Source organism: Eschrichtius robustus, chromosome 11 (genome assembly GCF_028021215.1).
Source record: "Eschrichtius robustus isolate mEscRob2 chromosome 11, mEscRob2.pri, whole genome shotgun sequence".
In the NCBI taxonomy this organism is placed as follows: domain Eukaryota; kingdom Metazoa; phylum Chordata; class Mammalia; order Artiodactyla; family Eschrichtiidae; genus Eschrichtius; species Eschrichtius robustus.
Window position 1 is genome coordinate 69620126 of NC_090834.1, and position 17102 is coordinate 69637227.

General features: G+C 35.2%; 1 protein-coding gene across 3 annotated transcripts in view; it reads left to right on the forward strand.

Annotated features, from left to right (window-relative positions):
* USP47 (ubiquitin specific peptidase 47) overlaps positions 1-17102 on the forward strand; it is a 125231-nt gene that overhangs the window by 102868 nt on the left and 5261 nt on the right. For 2 of the 3 annotated variants that reach the window (XM_068556794.1, XM_068556797.1), the window contains exons 17-24: positions 1520-1727; positions 3946-4061; positions 6066-6185; positions 7864-8641; positions 13304-13479; positions 13846-13926; positions 15264-15379; positions 15742-15860. In XM_068556794.1, coding sequence (XP_068412895.1) covers positions 1520-1727; positions 3946-4061; positions 6066-6185; positions 7864-8641; positions 13304-13479; positions 13846-13926; positions 15264-15379; positions 15742-15860 — 1714 coding nt within the window. The remainder of the gene's footprint in view (positions 1-1519; positions 1728-3945; positions 4062-6065; positions 6186-7863; positions 8642-13303; positions 13480-13845; positions 13927-15263; positions 15380-15741; positions 15861-17102) is intronic. The other variant, XM_068556796.1, reaches the window with a different exon arrangement.

Consider the following 17102-nt stretch of genomic DNA (forward strand, 5'->3'; position numbering starts at 1 on the left):
TTATATGTAGAACCAATGAAAGAAGTAAAAATAACTCACAAGATAGCCGGCATTGTTTCTCAAAGTGTGATCCAGCACAACCTGCACCAGAATCACATTCCTATTAAAAAACTAATTCCTGCAAATGAATCTGAACTTATGTTTTGGCACCTGGGATTATGCATTTTAAACAGGTACCTCAAGTGGTTTTTAGACACACACAGTTTGAGAACTTGTATTGCGTACCTGGTCTTTCATAGCACTTTATCAGTATTGAAAATTTACATTTGTGTGACTATTTTAATTAATTAATGTCCCTCACTAAACCGTAAGCACTTACAAGGGTGAAGAGTGTTCTGGTTTTGTTCACAGTTGCATTTCCACTACTTTTGCCTGGTAAACAGGAGAGTCAAAATTGGATGGGTATGTGAATGAATAAATGAATGAACAAATAATAAAATGGATGAATGGCTCTGGGTTCACCTGATGAAAGTAAAAATCCTTTAAACATATTGGTGGACTGCAAGCAAAACAATAGTGAAACCAAATTAAACTAAAATGGAGAAAATGTCTTAACTAAACAGTTTTACACAGTAAGGTCAATCAGTGATAGCACTAAGGGTAGTTTATATTCCATCAGTTTTTAATGTAGGAAGAAAAAATCTTGTCTTAAAAAATAGAAAGTTTTAAGTTCACAAATGTAAAGAGTGAAATAGAAAAGAGAAATAAATCGATCTTATGTAAGAAAAATAAAGCTCCATTTGTGGGAAGTGAGGGATGGAGGAGTAGAGGGCAATGCGGACATACCAAGGCTTACAGTAACGCTTTCTTTGAAGTTGTAATCACAAACCTCAGATGAGTATTGAATACTTCTAAGCAATCCTACTATGTTTCTCCAGGAGGTTCAGCTCCCACTTAAAGTGATGTTGCATCCAGGGTATGCCATCTACTAGTGACATGTACTAGAGGGAAAATTTTTGATAGAAATTCCTGTACCAAATTTGTTGGTGTTCCGGAGGCTAAGATTGAAGGGGATGGTTCAGAGAGGAGTCGGGTAGCACTTGGGAGACATAGAAGCTATGGCCTTTGTGGTGGCTCTACAAGGCATGCTGTCCTCCTGTGCTAAGGAAGATCGTTACTAGATACATTAATTACCAGTTTTTCTCCAAATTGGATTAAGATAACAAAAGATGCATGTTCTGGTTGGTTGTTTTCCCCTTATGTTTCCAGCTTAGTGGTTATGAAGCAATAGCTTACAGTGCGTTAATTTTGAGTACATCTAAAGTTTAGAATGTTAACTTTTGTAAAAACAAAAAAGTCTTTAAAATATGTTAGTGCATAGGTCGTATAATTTGAGGGATAATGAACTATGGTTATTTTAAAATACCCTTTAAGTCGTGCCTTTGAGCTTTGATGCAGATCATAAATATATGGATTTTATTGTTTGTTAGGACCTATTGTTAGTACAGTTACACATCAGACTAAAATATCAATACTATATATATATTTTTCTTTTTCCTCGGGTGTTCTATTCTTTTAGATGATGGATTTAGAAGAGGTAATACCTATGGATTGCTGTCGTCTTGTTAAATATGATGAGTTTCATGATTATCTTGAACGATCATATGAAGGAGAAGAAGATACGCCAATGGGACTTTTACTGGGTGGAGTCAAGTCAACATACATGTTTGATCTGCTGTTGGAGACAAGAAGACCCGATCAGGTTTTCCAGTCTTACAAACCCGGAGGTAAGGAATTTCATGGTATTTTGAGTTGTAAAGGACCTAAAATTTTCCTAAGAAAGTTTTTTGTTTGTAGAAATTATTTTTTAATTTTTTACATGTTCTTAAAATGTAGAATAATTCTGATAGGTTGGGAAGTAGTCAGCAACAAACCTGGAATTAAGTTCTAGATTACTTTCCAAAAAGCTATACACAAAATTTAAGAAACAAACAACAAAACTTCTGGCTTATAATCTTCAGTGGGATTTTTCTTCTCCAGTACTAAATCATCCTCCCTCCCTACCTCTGCGCCTGCCCCAGCCTCTACCTCTACCTCTCTCTTTTTATAGAGAAGACCCTGGTATATTCCCATAAAGTCTCAGAAGTAGAGTCTCTTTTTCAGGGTCTCCTTGAAGACATGGTTTCATAACTCAAATTCTGTTCTTCTGTGGATCTTATACACCTCCTTTTTATGAAGGCTCTTCTTTCCAAAGTAGATTAAGTGTGGTATTCTTTCAAGAGCTCCTTCAGTCAGACTCCGCTCTATCTGTAAAGAGTCCCTTTGGAGCATTTTCTTGCAGATTTTTTGTTTTTGTGTTTTTGCCTGCGTTGGGTCTTCGTTGCTGCGCGCAGGCTCTCTAGTTGCGGCAAGTGGGGGCTACTCTTCATTACGGTGCGTGGGCTTCTTATTGCAGTGGCTTCCCTTGTTGCAGAGCACAGGCTCTAGGCACGCAAGCTTCAGTAGTTGTGGCACACGGGCTCAGTAGTTGTGGCTTGTGGGCTCTAGAGCGCAGGCTCAGTTGTGGCGCACAGGCTTAGTTGCTCTGCGGCATGTGGGATCTTCCTGGACCAGGGATCGAACCCATGTCCCCTGCAATGGCAGGCGTATTCTTAACCTCTGCGCCACCAGGGAAGTTCCTGCAGATTATTTTTGGACTAGACTGTAAAAATTATGATAAAAATATAACATGGGTCAGCAAAAAACCCACTTTTTAAAAAGAGAATTCTAAATGTCATTGTGGATTGTAAACCTTATAAAGTAATCTCCTTTATTCATTAATGATCAAGACTTTAGCAGAATATTTATTCAGATTTAGATTAGCAACATTTGGGGGAAATGGAGTATTGACATATACTACATATAAGAGATTAAAACAGTTAAGCTGGAGAATAACTATCTACTAAATCTGGTGTTTGAAGATCATTTATTTTTCTGGTGACTAAAAGTTAAGTTATATAATGATCTCCTGAAAATAGGAGAGGAGAAGGTGGCTTTAAATTGTAACGTGGGGACTTCCCTGGTGGCACAGTGGTTAAGAATCTGCCTGCAAATGCAGGGGACACAGGTTTGATCCCTGGTGCAGGAAGACCCCACATGCCGTGGAGCAACTAAGCCCATGCACTACAACTACTGAGCCTGCGCTCTAGAGCCCGCAAGCCACAACTACTGAGCCCGCATGCTGCAACTGCTGAAGCCCGCACGCCTAGAGCCCATACTCCGCAACAAGAGAAGCCACTGCAATGAGAAGCCCACGCACAGCAACAAAGAGTAGCCCCCTGCTCACCACAACTAGAGAAAAGCCAGCGAGCAGCAGCGAAGACCCAATGCAGCCAAAAAAAATAAATGAAATAAAATAATAAATAAATAAATTGTAACATGAAGAATTTAAGTCAGAAAACAAACATGTAATCCAAAAGGTTTTCTGTTGAAATTTCCATAGGATATAGAGAATACTATTTTGAGGAGAAGAAGTCTTTGATTATGAACAAGGTCTTGAATTGTTTAATGAAGGTTGTCAAAAGCAAGTAGGGCTGCTATGTCCCCTTTAGTATTTGTTGTGCATTCTCTAGTTATTTACGTTTATTTAGTGTTGTGGTTTTGGTCTGTATTTTGGAACTTTGGGTACGTATTTTTAATATGCTTGATAAATTTGACAGTGGTGTTAATGTTTTATAAGGAAACAAAGCATGTATTTTTAAAAGTCACGTTTTGACTTTTGTCATTTTTTAAAGAGATCTATAAGAACTTTTTTATTAACTTCATTTTTTATTTCTTTATATATGTTTGTAATGTGATAAATTGTGAAAGTTTTAACATGTATAACATATACATCTACCATCTTGATAATTAGAAAAATATTTTCTTTGCCATCTATTAGAAACACATTTAGAATGCATTGCTCATGTGAAATACCTTTTAAAAAATAACCTCCAATTGGGTTTTTATGTTTTTCCAATGGGACAGAAGTGATGGTGAAGGTTCATGTTGTTGATCTAAAGGCAGAATCTGTAGCTGCTCCTATCACTGTTCGAGCTTACTTAAATCAAACAGTTACAGAGTTCAAACAGCTTATTTCAAAGGTAAGTTTTAAAATTGGTCAATGAATATTTTTAAGTACCTGCTGTGTACAAAGCACTATGTGATAGTTACAAGATGTAGGAACCAATATTTACCTCAAGGAGCCAATATTTATAGCTAGGAGACAACTGTGGTTAGGAGAGAACGATGCTTCATATGGAAGAAACAGATTGACCCAAGTGTGGAGGTAAGGAGTGTGAAGCAAGGGCACATAGCAATGATACGTGTGCTTGGCTGGATCATTGTAAAGTGCGTGCCTGGAAAACAAGTTCACTTTATCTCATGGAGGGTTTTTAAACGTAAACTCAAAAGTTTGGGCCCTGTTTAACGTAAACAGTAGGAAGTAGGTTGGTTGGTTGGTTGTTTTTCTAAGTACAGCAGTGGTATGATGAGAGCCCTGCTATAGCGTGGTAATTCTGGCAACACTAGACTAGTGTTCCCAGTGGACTGAGGGAGGACTCAGGAACATAGATGAGGAGGTTGTTGAAATTATTCAGGTGAAGGCATTATGACCAGAAATGAGAGAAGTGGCGATTGTAAGAATGAATGTATAAATAGAATTGGCAGCACTTGTGATTGGTAAACATTGGAGCAAGGCAGGAGCACAGAAGACCTGAGGAGTTTCACACTTGGGTAACCAGAAAGACAGTGATAGATGAATAGAAGTAGAAGAGAAAGGTGATGAATCAAATATTAGCCACATTATGTGAGTTAGTGGTAAATAGCATAGGCTCATTCAGAATTTTTGAACTGGAAAAATATGATGATGAAACATTCAGATTTCCTTGGACAAAAAAACTATTCCACTCCAGAGAAATGGTTATTATCCTTTCAGGGGTCTTGTACGCTATAGAACATTGAGCACACAAACAAAGGCAAAATTAACCCCAGGTTAAGATTCCCTTGGTGTGGTGGAAATTGTTCAGAAATCGCAAGTCAAGGAACTTCCAGTTTCCATTCATTATCTCATCTGGGGTTTTTTAATGCCTGTTTTAACAGGGTTGTTGTGAACATGAACAAAACAAATAAATGCTCTTTTTGTGGGAAAAAAAATTGTAAAGTATTATATAGAAGTTAGTTTTTAATTATTTTTATGTTTAAAAAAAATGACTTCCAACGATTTGCCAAAGTAATAATTGGAGGAAACAAATCATACTGTGAAGTCATAGTTTATGATTAAATTACTCATAAAAAGACAACATTAGTGTAACTGCTCTGTATTACAGTTTAATCTAGAATATGAGCACTGAGGTAGTACAAAAGAAACACATGCATTTCCTTCCCTCAAGAAGCTGATAATTTTGTTAGGGAAAAATATGTCTAAGAATAAAGACAGTCAGAAAACAGGATGCCAAGAAATATAGTGTTTAATGTATAACGAGGATGCCTAAGAATTAGTTATCATTAGCTGTAAAACAAATCATGTTTTATAAAATGTAAATTATTTTTGTCTGCTCATTTCATGAGAAATTTATAAAATAACACCAAAAATTAAGGACATGGAATTTTAGAAAACTTTAAAATTTACCTACTAATTTAATCTCATTTTACACAGAAGAAAATTGATTTAGTAAAAGTATTAACAACTATTCGCAGAATACAGAAGAACTCATCAAAAGTCAAGAAGTTAAACAGGTGTTGGTTTGACATCAGTTCTCAAAGTCAGTTACTCAGTTTCTTTGGAATCAAATCACCTCATTTACTTCATGAGTTTGAGAGAAATAGAACTTTTAGTGAAAGATTGTTACTTTTAAAATAGTTTCAGAGCATACATTTATAAGTGATACTCTGTTTTCCTAATTTACATCATAGTTAATGGATGGGACCAATAATTTTTCCCATAGATTCTTTAAAAATTTGTAAACCTCTACTAAGATTATTTTTCTCTTAATTTTCTTTCTGCTATTTTTAAGAAGAACTCAGCAGTGTCTCATTTTCCCATATTTCCAAATCAAGCAGAATTATTCTTGAAGGAGCACTTTTTAATTAAATTACTTTCATTATAGGCCATCTATTTACCTGCTGAAACAATGAGAATAGTGCTGGAACGCTGCTACAATGATTTGCGTCTTCTCACTGTGCCCAGTAAAACCCTGAAAGCTGAAGGGTTTTTTAGAAGTAACAAGGTATGTCTTTTATTTTTTCATGACTATTTTCTATGCTGCCATTCAGCATCTGTCTGAAATTTACTTTTTAAATTCTCACATCCTCCCAATAATTACCTTCCTTTATAGTCAGGTCAGATCTTGCTTCTTTGTCTTCTCAGTCAGTCTTGGTGGGTCTCCTCTTTGCCTTGTTCATGCGCTGCCCCACCTGGAGTGTTTCCCCCTCTTCCTACATTTTGTTTCAAGCCCCAGGTTAGTCCTGCTTCTTTGGTGGAGCCTTCATGACTAGTTCTGGTCACAATGATTATGTTCTCTGAATTTTGTTCATTCTTGAGCTTCTCCCATAAAGCAGTGCTTCACGGTGAAAGTCTGAAGCATGCCTAGTGTGGAGAAAATTATTATCTTGGGTTCACCCCACATTATTCCCTTTTCCTACTCATTTATCTTTGTAAGAAAAGAGAAAGTTCATGTTGATCTCTTTGTTTTATCTCTTGATATCATTATGTGTTCCATCATTTATCATTTTTCCTATGTTTTTATTCCTAATGCCATTGGTTTACTCTGGATAAATTGTATCAAATTTTCCTCATTTGCTGTCTTTTTTATTTATCACCATTTCCAGTCTCATTCGTCTTAGGGCAGTTTGGTCTTCTATCATATTTAGCCTTTTTTTTTTTTTTTTAAGTACTGTTTTATTAATTCTGATGTGTAATTTTTATTCACCCCTAGTTTCTTCCAGTACTTCTGTGTGGTGTTTGTGTGTAACATTAAAATCGCTAATCCACCCTAATACTGTTTTAGGGTAAGGAGTGGGAGGGATCTAACTTTATTTTTTTCTTTAAATGGTTAGCTGATAGTCCTGATATATAACATTTATTGAATAATAATCTTTTTATGCAAAATTCAAAATACTAATAATTGCCTGATTATGTATATGCATTTCATTTTTTAAGTTTATTGTGGAAAATTTCAAACATATGCAGAAGTGCATGGATAGTGTAATGAACCCTTATGTACTTATCACCCAGCTTCTATAATTATCAAGTCTTGTTCATGTATATTTAACTAACTACTTCCCCCAGATTATTTGAAAAACATTCCCAGCATATCATTTCATCTATAAGCAATATGATTTTATATTTCTAAAAGATGAGAACTCTTTTTAAAAACATAACCACAATTACATTATTACACCTAAAAAATTAATAGAAATGCCTTAATATCAACCAATACCTAGTCAATATTCAAATTTCCCTGATTATCTTAAAAAATTTTTTTTTCAATAAGATTTGTTTGTTCAAATCAGGATCTAAATAAAGTCCATAATATCTCTCAAGTTTATTTTAATCTAAAGATTTCCTTAATGTTTGTTTCCTTGCAATTAATTTGCTGTAGAGTCAAGTCATTTGTCCATTAAATTTTTTATATAACCTGGATTTTGGTGTTGCATTCCCAAGATGTTTTCATACATTTTCCAATAAACAAGATATTTGTTTAGCAGTTTTATGGCTAATTACAAAGACATATGAACATAATATTTATTTTATTTAGTCTCCAAAAACAATGGGCGTGTCCTTTAGAAACATTATCATCTCAAATTTTATAATTTATTGTGCACTGTCTTATATTGATGCGATATTATTCGTATAAATGTCACCAAAATTAATGATGTAATATAACTCTTTGACTTACTGTTCAGGTGTTCGTTGAAAGTTCTGAGACTTTGGATTACCAGATGGCCTTTACAGACTCTCATTTATGGAAACTCCTGGATCGGCATGCAAATACAATCAGATTATTTGTTTTGTTACCTGAACAATCTCCAGGATCTTATTCCAAAAGGACAGCATACCAGAAAGCTGGGGGTGACTCTGGTAATGTGGATGATGACTGTGAAAGAGTCAAAGGACCTGCAGGGGGTCTAAAGTCTGTGGAAGCTATTCTAGAAGAAAGCACTGAAAAACTCAAAAGCTTGTCACTGCAACAGCAGCAGGAGGGAGATAATGGGGACAGCAGCAAAAGTACTGAGACAAGTGACTTTGAAAACATTGAATCACCTCTCAATGAGAGGGACTCTTCAGCCTCAGTGGATAATAGAGAACTTGAACAGCATATTCAGACTTGCGATCCTGAAAATTTTCAGTCTGAAGAACGATCAGATTCAGATGTGAATAATGACAGGAGTACAAGTTCAGTGGACAGTGATATCCTTAGCTCAAGTCATAGCAGTGATACTTTGTGCAATGCAGATAATGCTCAAATCCCTTTGGCTAATGGACTTGACTCTCATAGCATCACGAGTAGTAGAAGAACTAAAGCGAATGAAGGGAAAAAGGAGACATGGGATACAGCAGAAGAAGACTCTGGAACGGACAGTGAATATGATGAGAGTGGCAAGAGTAGGGGAGAAATACAGTACATGTATTTCAAAGCAGAACCCTATGCTGCAGATGAAAGTTCTGGGGAAGGACATAAATGTATGTACTTAAAAAGAAAAAGACTCCTTGAAACACTCCTCAATTTTTTTTATCAGTTTATTTAAATTTTTAGTTAAGAATCAGCTAAGAGATGATTTGTCCTAAGATTACCTGTAGCTTCCTGGGTTATAAGATTATCCTCTCTCTCCTTTGCTTTCAGTTTTGATGCAGTTATAGTAATCGGTGTCCTTAGACCTGTGCATTAGGCCTATGATGGTAATGATGTCAGAACTTCTGTTGAGATGATTTTAAAAAAAAGGAAAGAAAGAAAAAAGTTTTTTTTAAAGGAAAGAAGTATGATAACAGTACTAAGTAAAAAAAAAAAAAAGAATTAGTTTAAATAGTAAATAATATACCAAAAAAAGGCCAGACACTTTAGAAAATTTTATAGTCAGTACCTAGAAAAATTTTTAATTTGTGCATTCCTTCCCTTTCCTCCATCACCTAATCCAAACTGCACCCTTCCCACACCCCCTAAAAAGTACATAACTAACCGGAAAAGTCAGAGAAAGAAAAGGGCCTTCTTTTGGGTTTTTTTTTAAGTTTCTTTGAAGGAAGCTTCAGGCAAGATATAAACTAGAAATTCTGAATTATATAATCTCAGAAGGATGGAAGAGATCTGTCAGTTTGGGCATTTAGACAAACAGCAACAACAAAAACATATCAACATTGGTGAGATTTAAAATAATAAAAGAATTCATAAAATATCAGACTAAAACCAGCCAGAGAATTAGCAGGACAAGCAGGTTCAAGATACAAAATCTTTCTTCAAGTATAAAAGGGAAATAGCTGAAAACCTAAATACTTTGCATTAGTCTGAAAGGCAAATATTAATATTACCCCTTATATTTTTACATTTTAGTTTTCAAAACACTTTTTCTCACTTGAAGCTTTTCTGAAATTAATAAAGCAAACAATGATATCCTCATTTGACTGATAAAAAAACAAACTGGTAGAGGGTGAATGACTTTCCCAAAAATACATACATATCTAGTAAGTAGTGGAACCATTACTAGAGGTTAAGGCTTCTAATTGAATGCATTTGCTCCTATTACTTTTGGAAGAGAGTCCCATTCATCAATCCATTTATACACCCACACAATTATTATTTCCTGAATACATGCTAGGTGGCAGGCCATATGTATTTGTTAGAAGTGAGGATGACTAAGATGCAGCCTTATGCTTCATCTTGTGGAGAGAAGGTGCACAAACAACCACTGTATTAGTTAAATGCTATGATACTTGTAGTCTCAAAATTAGATCTTTTAAAAGAAAGTGGTAGAAATCATGAAATCAGTAGTAAAAATACATAAATTTGTGTTTTTAATTAATTAGGTCCAAATAACAATGTAATTATTTGACATCCATACCTATATCTTGCAGAAACTCAAGTGGGAAAATGTGGATCAGTGAGTTAAAATGGAGATAGAGAAGCTCTATTATAGTAATGCTTTATTTAAATTTCTATGGAGTTTTTTTCTTATAACTCTTATGAACATGTTATCGCATTTAGTTCTCAACAGCTGTGTGAAATTGATATTGTTAGACACTTTTCACTGATGAAGAAACTGGCTCAAACAAGTTAAATAATTTGCCTGAGGTCACACAGTTAGTTGGTCACACTGCTGGGAGCAGATTCAGGTATTCTGATTGTAAGCCTAGTACTCATTCCTCCACCTCCTCACTGCTACCACTGTTACTTACTTACCTCACAACATAGTACAGGAAAAATAGCTAGTACCTACTCTGCTTTCTGACCATCCTCAACCCTTCAAGGGCACTGCAGAAATTAAAAGTAGCTTCTCTTTGGAAAAAGGTTAGAAATTTCTTTCAAGGAGTTTGTTTTTGAAAGATGTGCTGAAAATTAGACTGCATGAAAGTTTCAACGGTAGGAAGGATTCAGTGGGAATATTTAGAATCATAGTCTAAAGGGTCCCATTTCCATCTTAGAATGCTTAATGAAATCTTTACAAAGGAGATTGCTGGCCATTTTAACCTTTTTAGAAATCCATTGTGGGCTAATTTACTAGCATTCATTGAAATAGTAAACGTGATGAAGAGAAACCATTTTCTACAAATTATTTAGGCTTTCGGAAGCCATACAGAAGGTTTGTTTGAAAAGAAAAAGTGAAAACCCTGGAAAATGCCTTTTCATGTTTAAAAAACTGGCTTAGGGAAAAGGGAGTGGGGATGATAGCCAGCAGCCAAGTGTGTCAGGAGTCTCTAGTAAGACGGCTTCGTCACGGTTCTGCAGGGATCTGAAAGTAGGTGCCTGGGAAACATGGACGATACGTAATAATGCAAGTTCTTCAGGGTGATGAAATGGCAAGGTAGAATAGGTAAACAAAGAATTTGATATCTGAAGAGTGGTATACCATGCACCGTATAGACAACTCATTTAGATAATTACCAAACAGCACTTAACATGATGGTCTTTAAGTGATTCATTATAATCCAGGAATTGTTTCAGGGAGTATAGAACCTGTCTTTGAAAATACTGTCCCAGTGTGACCTAGTTGTAGTCTTCAAGCACTGGGGTATAAACAGGAAGGCCAAAGTAATAAAAATGGTAGTGTATTTGCACTGAAATTTCTTTGTAGGGTTTTGGCTACCACCTCTTTCAAGAAATACATAAAAGACAAGAAAGAAACAAGGAAAGCCTTTGAGGCTATTTTGAGGTTGCACTGTGAAGAGACTGAACTTTTCTGTATGAAGGGGTAGATAGGAAAAATGATATGATGGTATTCTGTAAAACTACAAAATAATTATAGCTCATCAATTAAGCTAACACTTTGTCAGTGCTATGTTAAGCATTTTACATGTATTGACCCAAAAACACATTATGAGATATAAATACTGTTATCTTCATTTTGTAATAGAGGTAATTGAAGTACAGAGAACTTAGGTCAAAGTCACAAATCTAATATGTGAGGAGGAACCAAGACTTCATTCCAGCCAGGCCATGTAACTCCAGAACACTTGGTCCTCATCACCATATTGGACTATATCAATAACCAACAAACATTCATGTCTTCCTATGATACAACATTACTAGGAGTTATGAGAGAAACCAAAATGGCAGTGATAGCTTTTATTTGAGTAATGCCTTAGAATTTACTATATTTGTCGAACAACAATCAATGAGACTGGCATAATAATCCCATGAGAAAACGGAGGCTCAGAAAGATTGGATGACCTACCTACAGCCATTTATCAGACTGAAGTGGCAAAACTGAAATCCAGCCATAGGCTTCTCATTTCTAATCAAGAAATTTTTTCATTACATCCTTCTCTCAAGAAATTTAGTCCCTCTCTGGATAATAGAGTCTTGTTTGCCAAAAGCTAGATTTTAACATTTAGGGGCATTCCTTAAAGCTTAGAAACAGACATTTTAAACAAATTAAAAGAAATGCTGCCTCAAAAGGTATATACAGTAAATATAGTTCCTCATCCTGTCTATGTTTTCTGCTAATTCATACTTGTCACATTTTCTCTAGTGAACCAGTATTTTATAACCAGGAAAATAGTAAATAGACATTATTTGAAAAATCCATTTAGAAAAATTCATCAACCTGAGTTGGGATGACCTGAGAATGGAAATCAGGAGTGTTTTAGGGTTTTATCCTTAACCTTTCATATAGATTTCACAGAAAACTGAGGTCTGCCCTAGAGGGAGCCTTAGGGCTGCAAAGAGACCATGGGCCTGAGGCTGCATGGCAGCTCTTGCATTCTGTACTGCTTTATTACAAGAGAAAGATAAATGAGTGAAGTTTTTGCTCTTTACTAGAATATGAAGACCAGAGTAAATAGAAATATATTCCAGAAGTATCCTCATGAGTGGCTTATAAAATAAAGGACAAAAGATTAAAATAATAAGCATTAGAAAAAAATAAAGCCCATCAAAGATAATACTATTATAATGCCAACAGAGCTTAAACTGAAGCTTGGAGGAGGTGGGAGTTTCTGATCCATTTAGATATTATTCCTGTTGCAGTCCAACCAACCACATGATAAAACAGACATCTTCATCTGCTAGTCTTGACATTTTTCTCTAGTAGAAATCCCAGAACTAGATTTACTAACAATTTTTGAGGCGATTTATATATATATATATATATATATATATATATATATATATACATATATATATATATAGAACTATTCTATAAACATATTACCTCACTGAATTTACAGTGAGATACTATGAGGTAGGTACTGTTATTAGCTCCATTTTTCAAATGACAAAATGCAGGTAGGGAGGCTGGTGGCTTGCTCTGTGTCTCACAGCTAGTAAGGAAGCAGAAGAGGTAGGGGTGGGACCCAGCCAGAGCCCACACTACTGCCGTGTAGATCTAGAAATGTATGTGTTTGAAGAGAATTCCTATAAGTTTGGTTTTTAATTCAGCAGCCAAAATAAATAAGCAAATAAACACTTAAATATCTCAGAACATTTAAAGCTGTCAGATTATCCCTAGCATGTGCTCAGTGTCCACGTTTTTGTCCATTCAATGTAGTATATTAGCTAAAAGTCAAATAACTGAAAAGGGGTACTTTTTCCTGCTTACTGTATAATAAAAAGTGTATGATCTGCTTTATCTATACTCTAAGAGGTTTCTTTTACATTTTTTTTTTTTTTGTTTTTTTTTGTGTGTGTGTGCTTAGGGTTGATGGTGCATGTTGATAAAAGAATTACTCTGGCTGCTTTCAAACAACATTTAGAGCCCTTTGTTGGAGTTTTGTCCTCTCACTTCAAGGTCTTTCGCGTGTACGCCAGCAATCAAGAGTTTGAGAGCGTCCGGCTGAATGAGACACTTTCATCATTTTCAGATGACAATAAGGTTGATCAAAATAATTCTGAATAATTAGAGTCTGTTTTAAATGATAGATTTGAGAACATCTTGCACTACTTCCAAGTAAGGTGAAATGGATACCCTAAAAGGATAATTTGTCCCTGAGGCTTAGTGGTTATTTGGCTTTTTTTTTTTGTTGTTTTCTCCATTCATCTAACAAACATTTGTTAAATGTTAACTGTGTGCCAGTTAGTATTCCAGGCACTGGGGAATCGGAGGTAAAAGATATACCTGTTTTCAAACAGCCCAGAATCTAGAGAATTGGGAGAAAAATACTAAACAGTTGGGATGAAAATGGGTAGTTTATTTTAATGAGACCATACATCTTAAAAGAAAACTGTTTTTAATTTGTAGATTACAATTAGACTGGGGAGAGCACTTAAAAAAGGAGAATACAGAGTTAAAGTGTACCAGCTTCTAGTCAATGAACAAGAGGTAAGTAATATACTTACAAGCAATGTAAGGTAACTTTTGATAGTTATTAAAAACATACAGTGCACAGATTTGATTACTAGACATTTCTTTTTATCTCTCTAAAGAAGGGGATGGCAAACTTTTTTTTAGGAAATATTTCAGTTGTGCAGGCCATACTGCCTCTGTTGCAACTACTCAGTTCTGCCAATGTAGTACAGAAGCAGACACAGACAATACATAAGCCAATGGGGGTGGCTGTGTTCCAGTAAAATTTCACTTACAAAAACAGGCACCAGATGAATGTGGCCCTCAGGCCATTTTTGTCATCCCCCTGGTCTAAAGTATTGCTACAAATGCTGGAGGGGCAAACATTTTCTGCTTTTAAAAGGGGGTTTCTTTGTGCTTCTGGGAATTATTGTATAATGCTACAGAAGGATGGCAGTTGACTACTTTTTGTGTTCAGAGAATCATTTTTAGTATTTAACTAGCATTATATATAGTGTCTCTTTGTGCTCTAAGTGCTTACAAATATTAACCCTTTTAATCCTCATCAATTAACTCTATTATAAAAGTACTATTATTCCCATTTTATAGATTAAGAAACCGAGGCACAGAGAAGTAACTTGCCCAAGGTCATATAACTTGTAAATGGTGGATTAAGGATCTAAACCAGCTATGTTTTTCGGAGAGTAATAAAATATCTTAGTTCCTGTGATATGTAAGATTGTGGTGAATACCCAGAAGAACAAGGCAAAGACACTATTTTTAAGACATTTATAACATCTCAGTGAAGACCTAGACAAATGTGAAAAACATCAGATAAGGGGATAATGTTTTCATAAAATGCCTTCATTTGTTCAACAAATATTTTATTAGGCATCAGTCATATCTCTTATATGTGATCCATTACACTCATTTTGACTTACATCTTCTGAATTTGGGGTTTGTGAATACTGTATCTCTTTTGAGACAGTCAGTGAATGTATTTGGAGAACTAGTATTCATTTCTCTCATTTTACTCTATAAAGGTGTTTCTTTTTACTTTCAAAATTATGGTCATTGTATTACAAAAAGAGAAATATGAATGTATTATCATATTTAATCTCCACAATGACTCTGTGAGGAAGACATTGGCTCCGGTTTACAGATGAGAAAACTGAGGCACAGAAATGTTAAGTAAGCTTGCTCCAGATCGCAGAGTTATTTAGTAAGTAGTGGAGCCAAGATTTAAACCTGGAAAGATAGACTCCTAAACCCAGTCCAGTAATTGTCACACTATAAAGTGCAAATAAAACGTCTTGTTGATCCTTATTTTAATGTGTAATTGAGGGTCTAATTGTTTATGTTTATATTCCTAGCCGTGCAAGTTTCTGCTAGATGCTGTGTTTGCTAAAGGAATGACTGTACGGCAATCAAAAGAGGAGTTAATTCCTCAGCTCAGGGAGCAATGTGGTTTAGAGCTCAGTATTGACAGGTAAAGTAAAATTCCAGTGTCATCAGCAATTTGAAGAAGGACAGTGTGGTCAATTGATATGGATTGGTATAATTTTCTAAAACTAGAAGAATTTTAAATTCCTGTACCATTCAGAATTTTAGTACTGCAGATTAATAGAACTAAGCAAAAGTATTAGCATTTGTTTGAACTTCCTCTGTAGGATACTAAATTTGATGTCTTGAGAGCTTTTCATTATATTTTCCCAAAATTTTAATGAATAACCATTTGACTTTTGTGTTTGAACATAGTTCATTTTTCTTTGATGTGTCAGATTCATATCATTTTTTTCAAGTTAAGAATTTCGAAGTATAGTAGTTTAAAATGTCTTATCACATTTGTAGGTTTCGTCTAAGGAAAAAAACATGGAAGAATCCTGGCACTGTCTTTTTGGATTATCATATTTATGAAGAAGATATTAATATTTCCAGCAACTGGGAGGTTTTCCTTGAAGTTCTTGATGGTATTATCAATATTTTTGTGGAGAAATACCAGGAATTCTCTAGAAATAATAGAAGTTATCATTTTTTCAAATAATGAGTTTCTTTTGTCTCTTCTCTGGGCACCATTTGCCTTTTAAATATTTCTTCTTTTCTCTGATTTTAAGAATATGAATTCCTCCTTTCAGGGAAGTTGCAATTTCAAAGTTGTATTTTTAGTACTTTTTACAGAAAGTAAAAGTTTCTTAGCCATGTTTGTTATTTAGTCTCTTTTTTCATTATAGCTTGTTTTGAGGCTGTGGTATTAATAATTTTTCAGAGATTTTGAGAACAGTGACAATATTAGTTTTCTAGGCTGGTACAAAGTACTACAAACTGGGTGGCTCAAACAACAGAAATTTATTTCCTCACAGTTTCGGAGGCTAGAAGTCTGAGATCAAGGTGTTGTCAGGGTTGGTTCCTTCTGTGGGCTGTGAGGGAGAATTTGTTCCATGCCTCTCTCCTAGCTTCTGGTGGTTTGTTGGCAGTCTTTGGTGTTCCTTGGCTTATAGATGCATCCTCCTGATCTCTGCCTTCGTCTTCACATCATGTTCTCCGTGTGGGCTTTCCTATCTGTGTCCTGATTTCCCATATTATAAGGACCCTAGTCATATTGGATTAGTACCCACTTTAATGACCTCATTTTAACTTGATTACCATTGTAACGACCCTATTTCCAAATAAGGTCACATTCTGAGGTACTGAAGTTCAGGACTGCAACATGTCTTTTGGTGGGGGACATAATTCAACCCATAGCAGTGTAACAGTGACCTAGAAGAGCAGTTCTGTTTGTCACACCTCCTGGTTTTAATTATCAACATTGGTACGTTTTAATCTAATGTTTTTTGGAAGAGTTAGTGGGGGAAAAGTTGGCTTTTGGGAGATATCAAGGGAAACAACTAGTTCTATATTCTTTTGTGACTTTGCTGTTGCTTAGAAAGTTTTTGATTTTCCTTTTCTTTTTCCATAGAAATTAAAATATCATAAGTTCTGGATATTTTTATGTAAGATTATGATAGCTTTCAGAGTGTTCAATAATACTAACACCTCACCTATTTCAGGCTATTTCAGGTCTAGTTTGGTTTAAATATCAATGTTTGAATTCTGATTAATTGACAAGTTAACTGGGGAGACAAGGAATAACCAGGACACCATCTACCATGATTTGTAGGCAAGTGCTCCAGATTGTAATTCCTTCTCTTGAGTATCTGGGGCCTGAGAGAGTA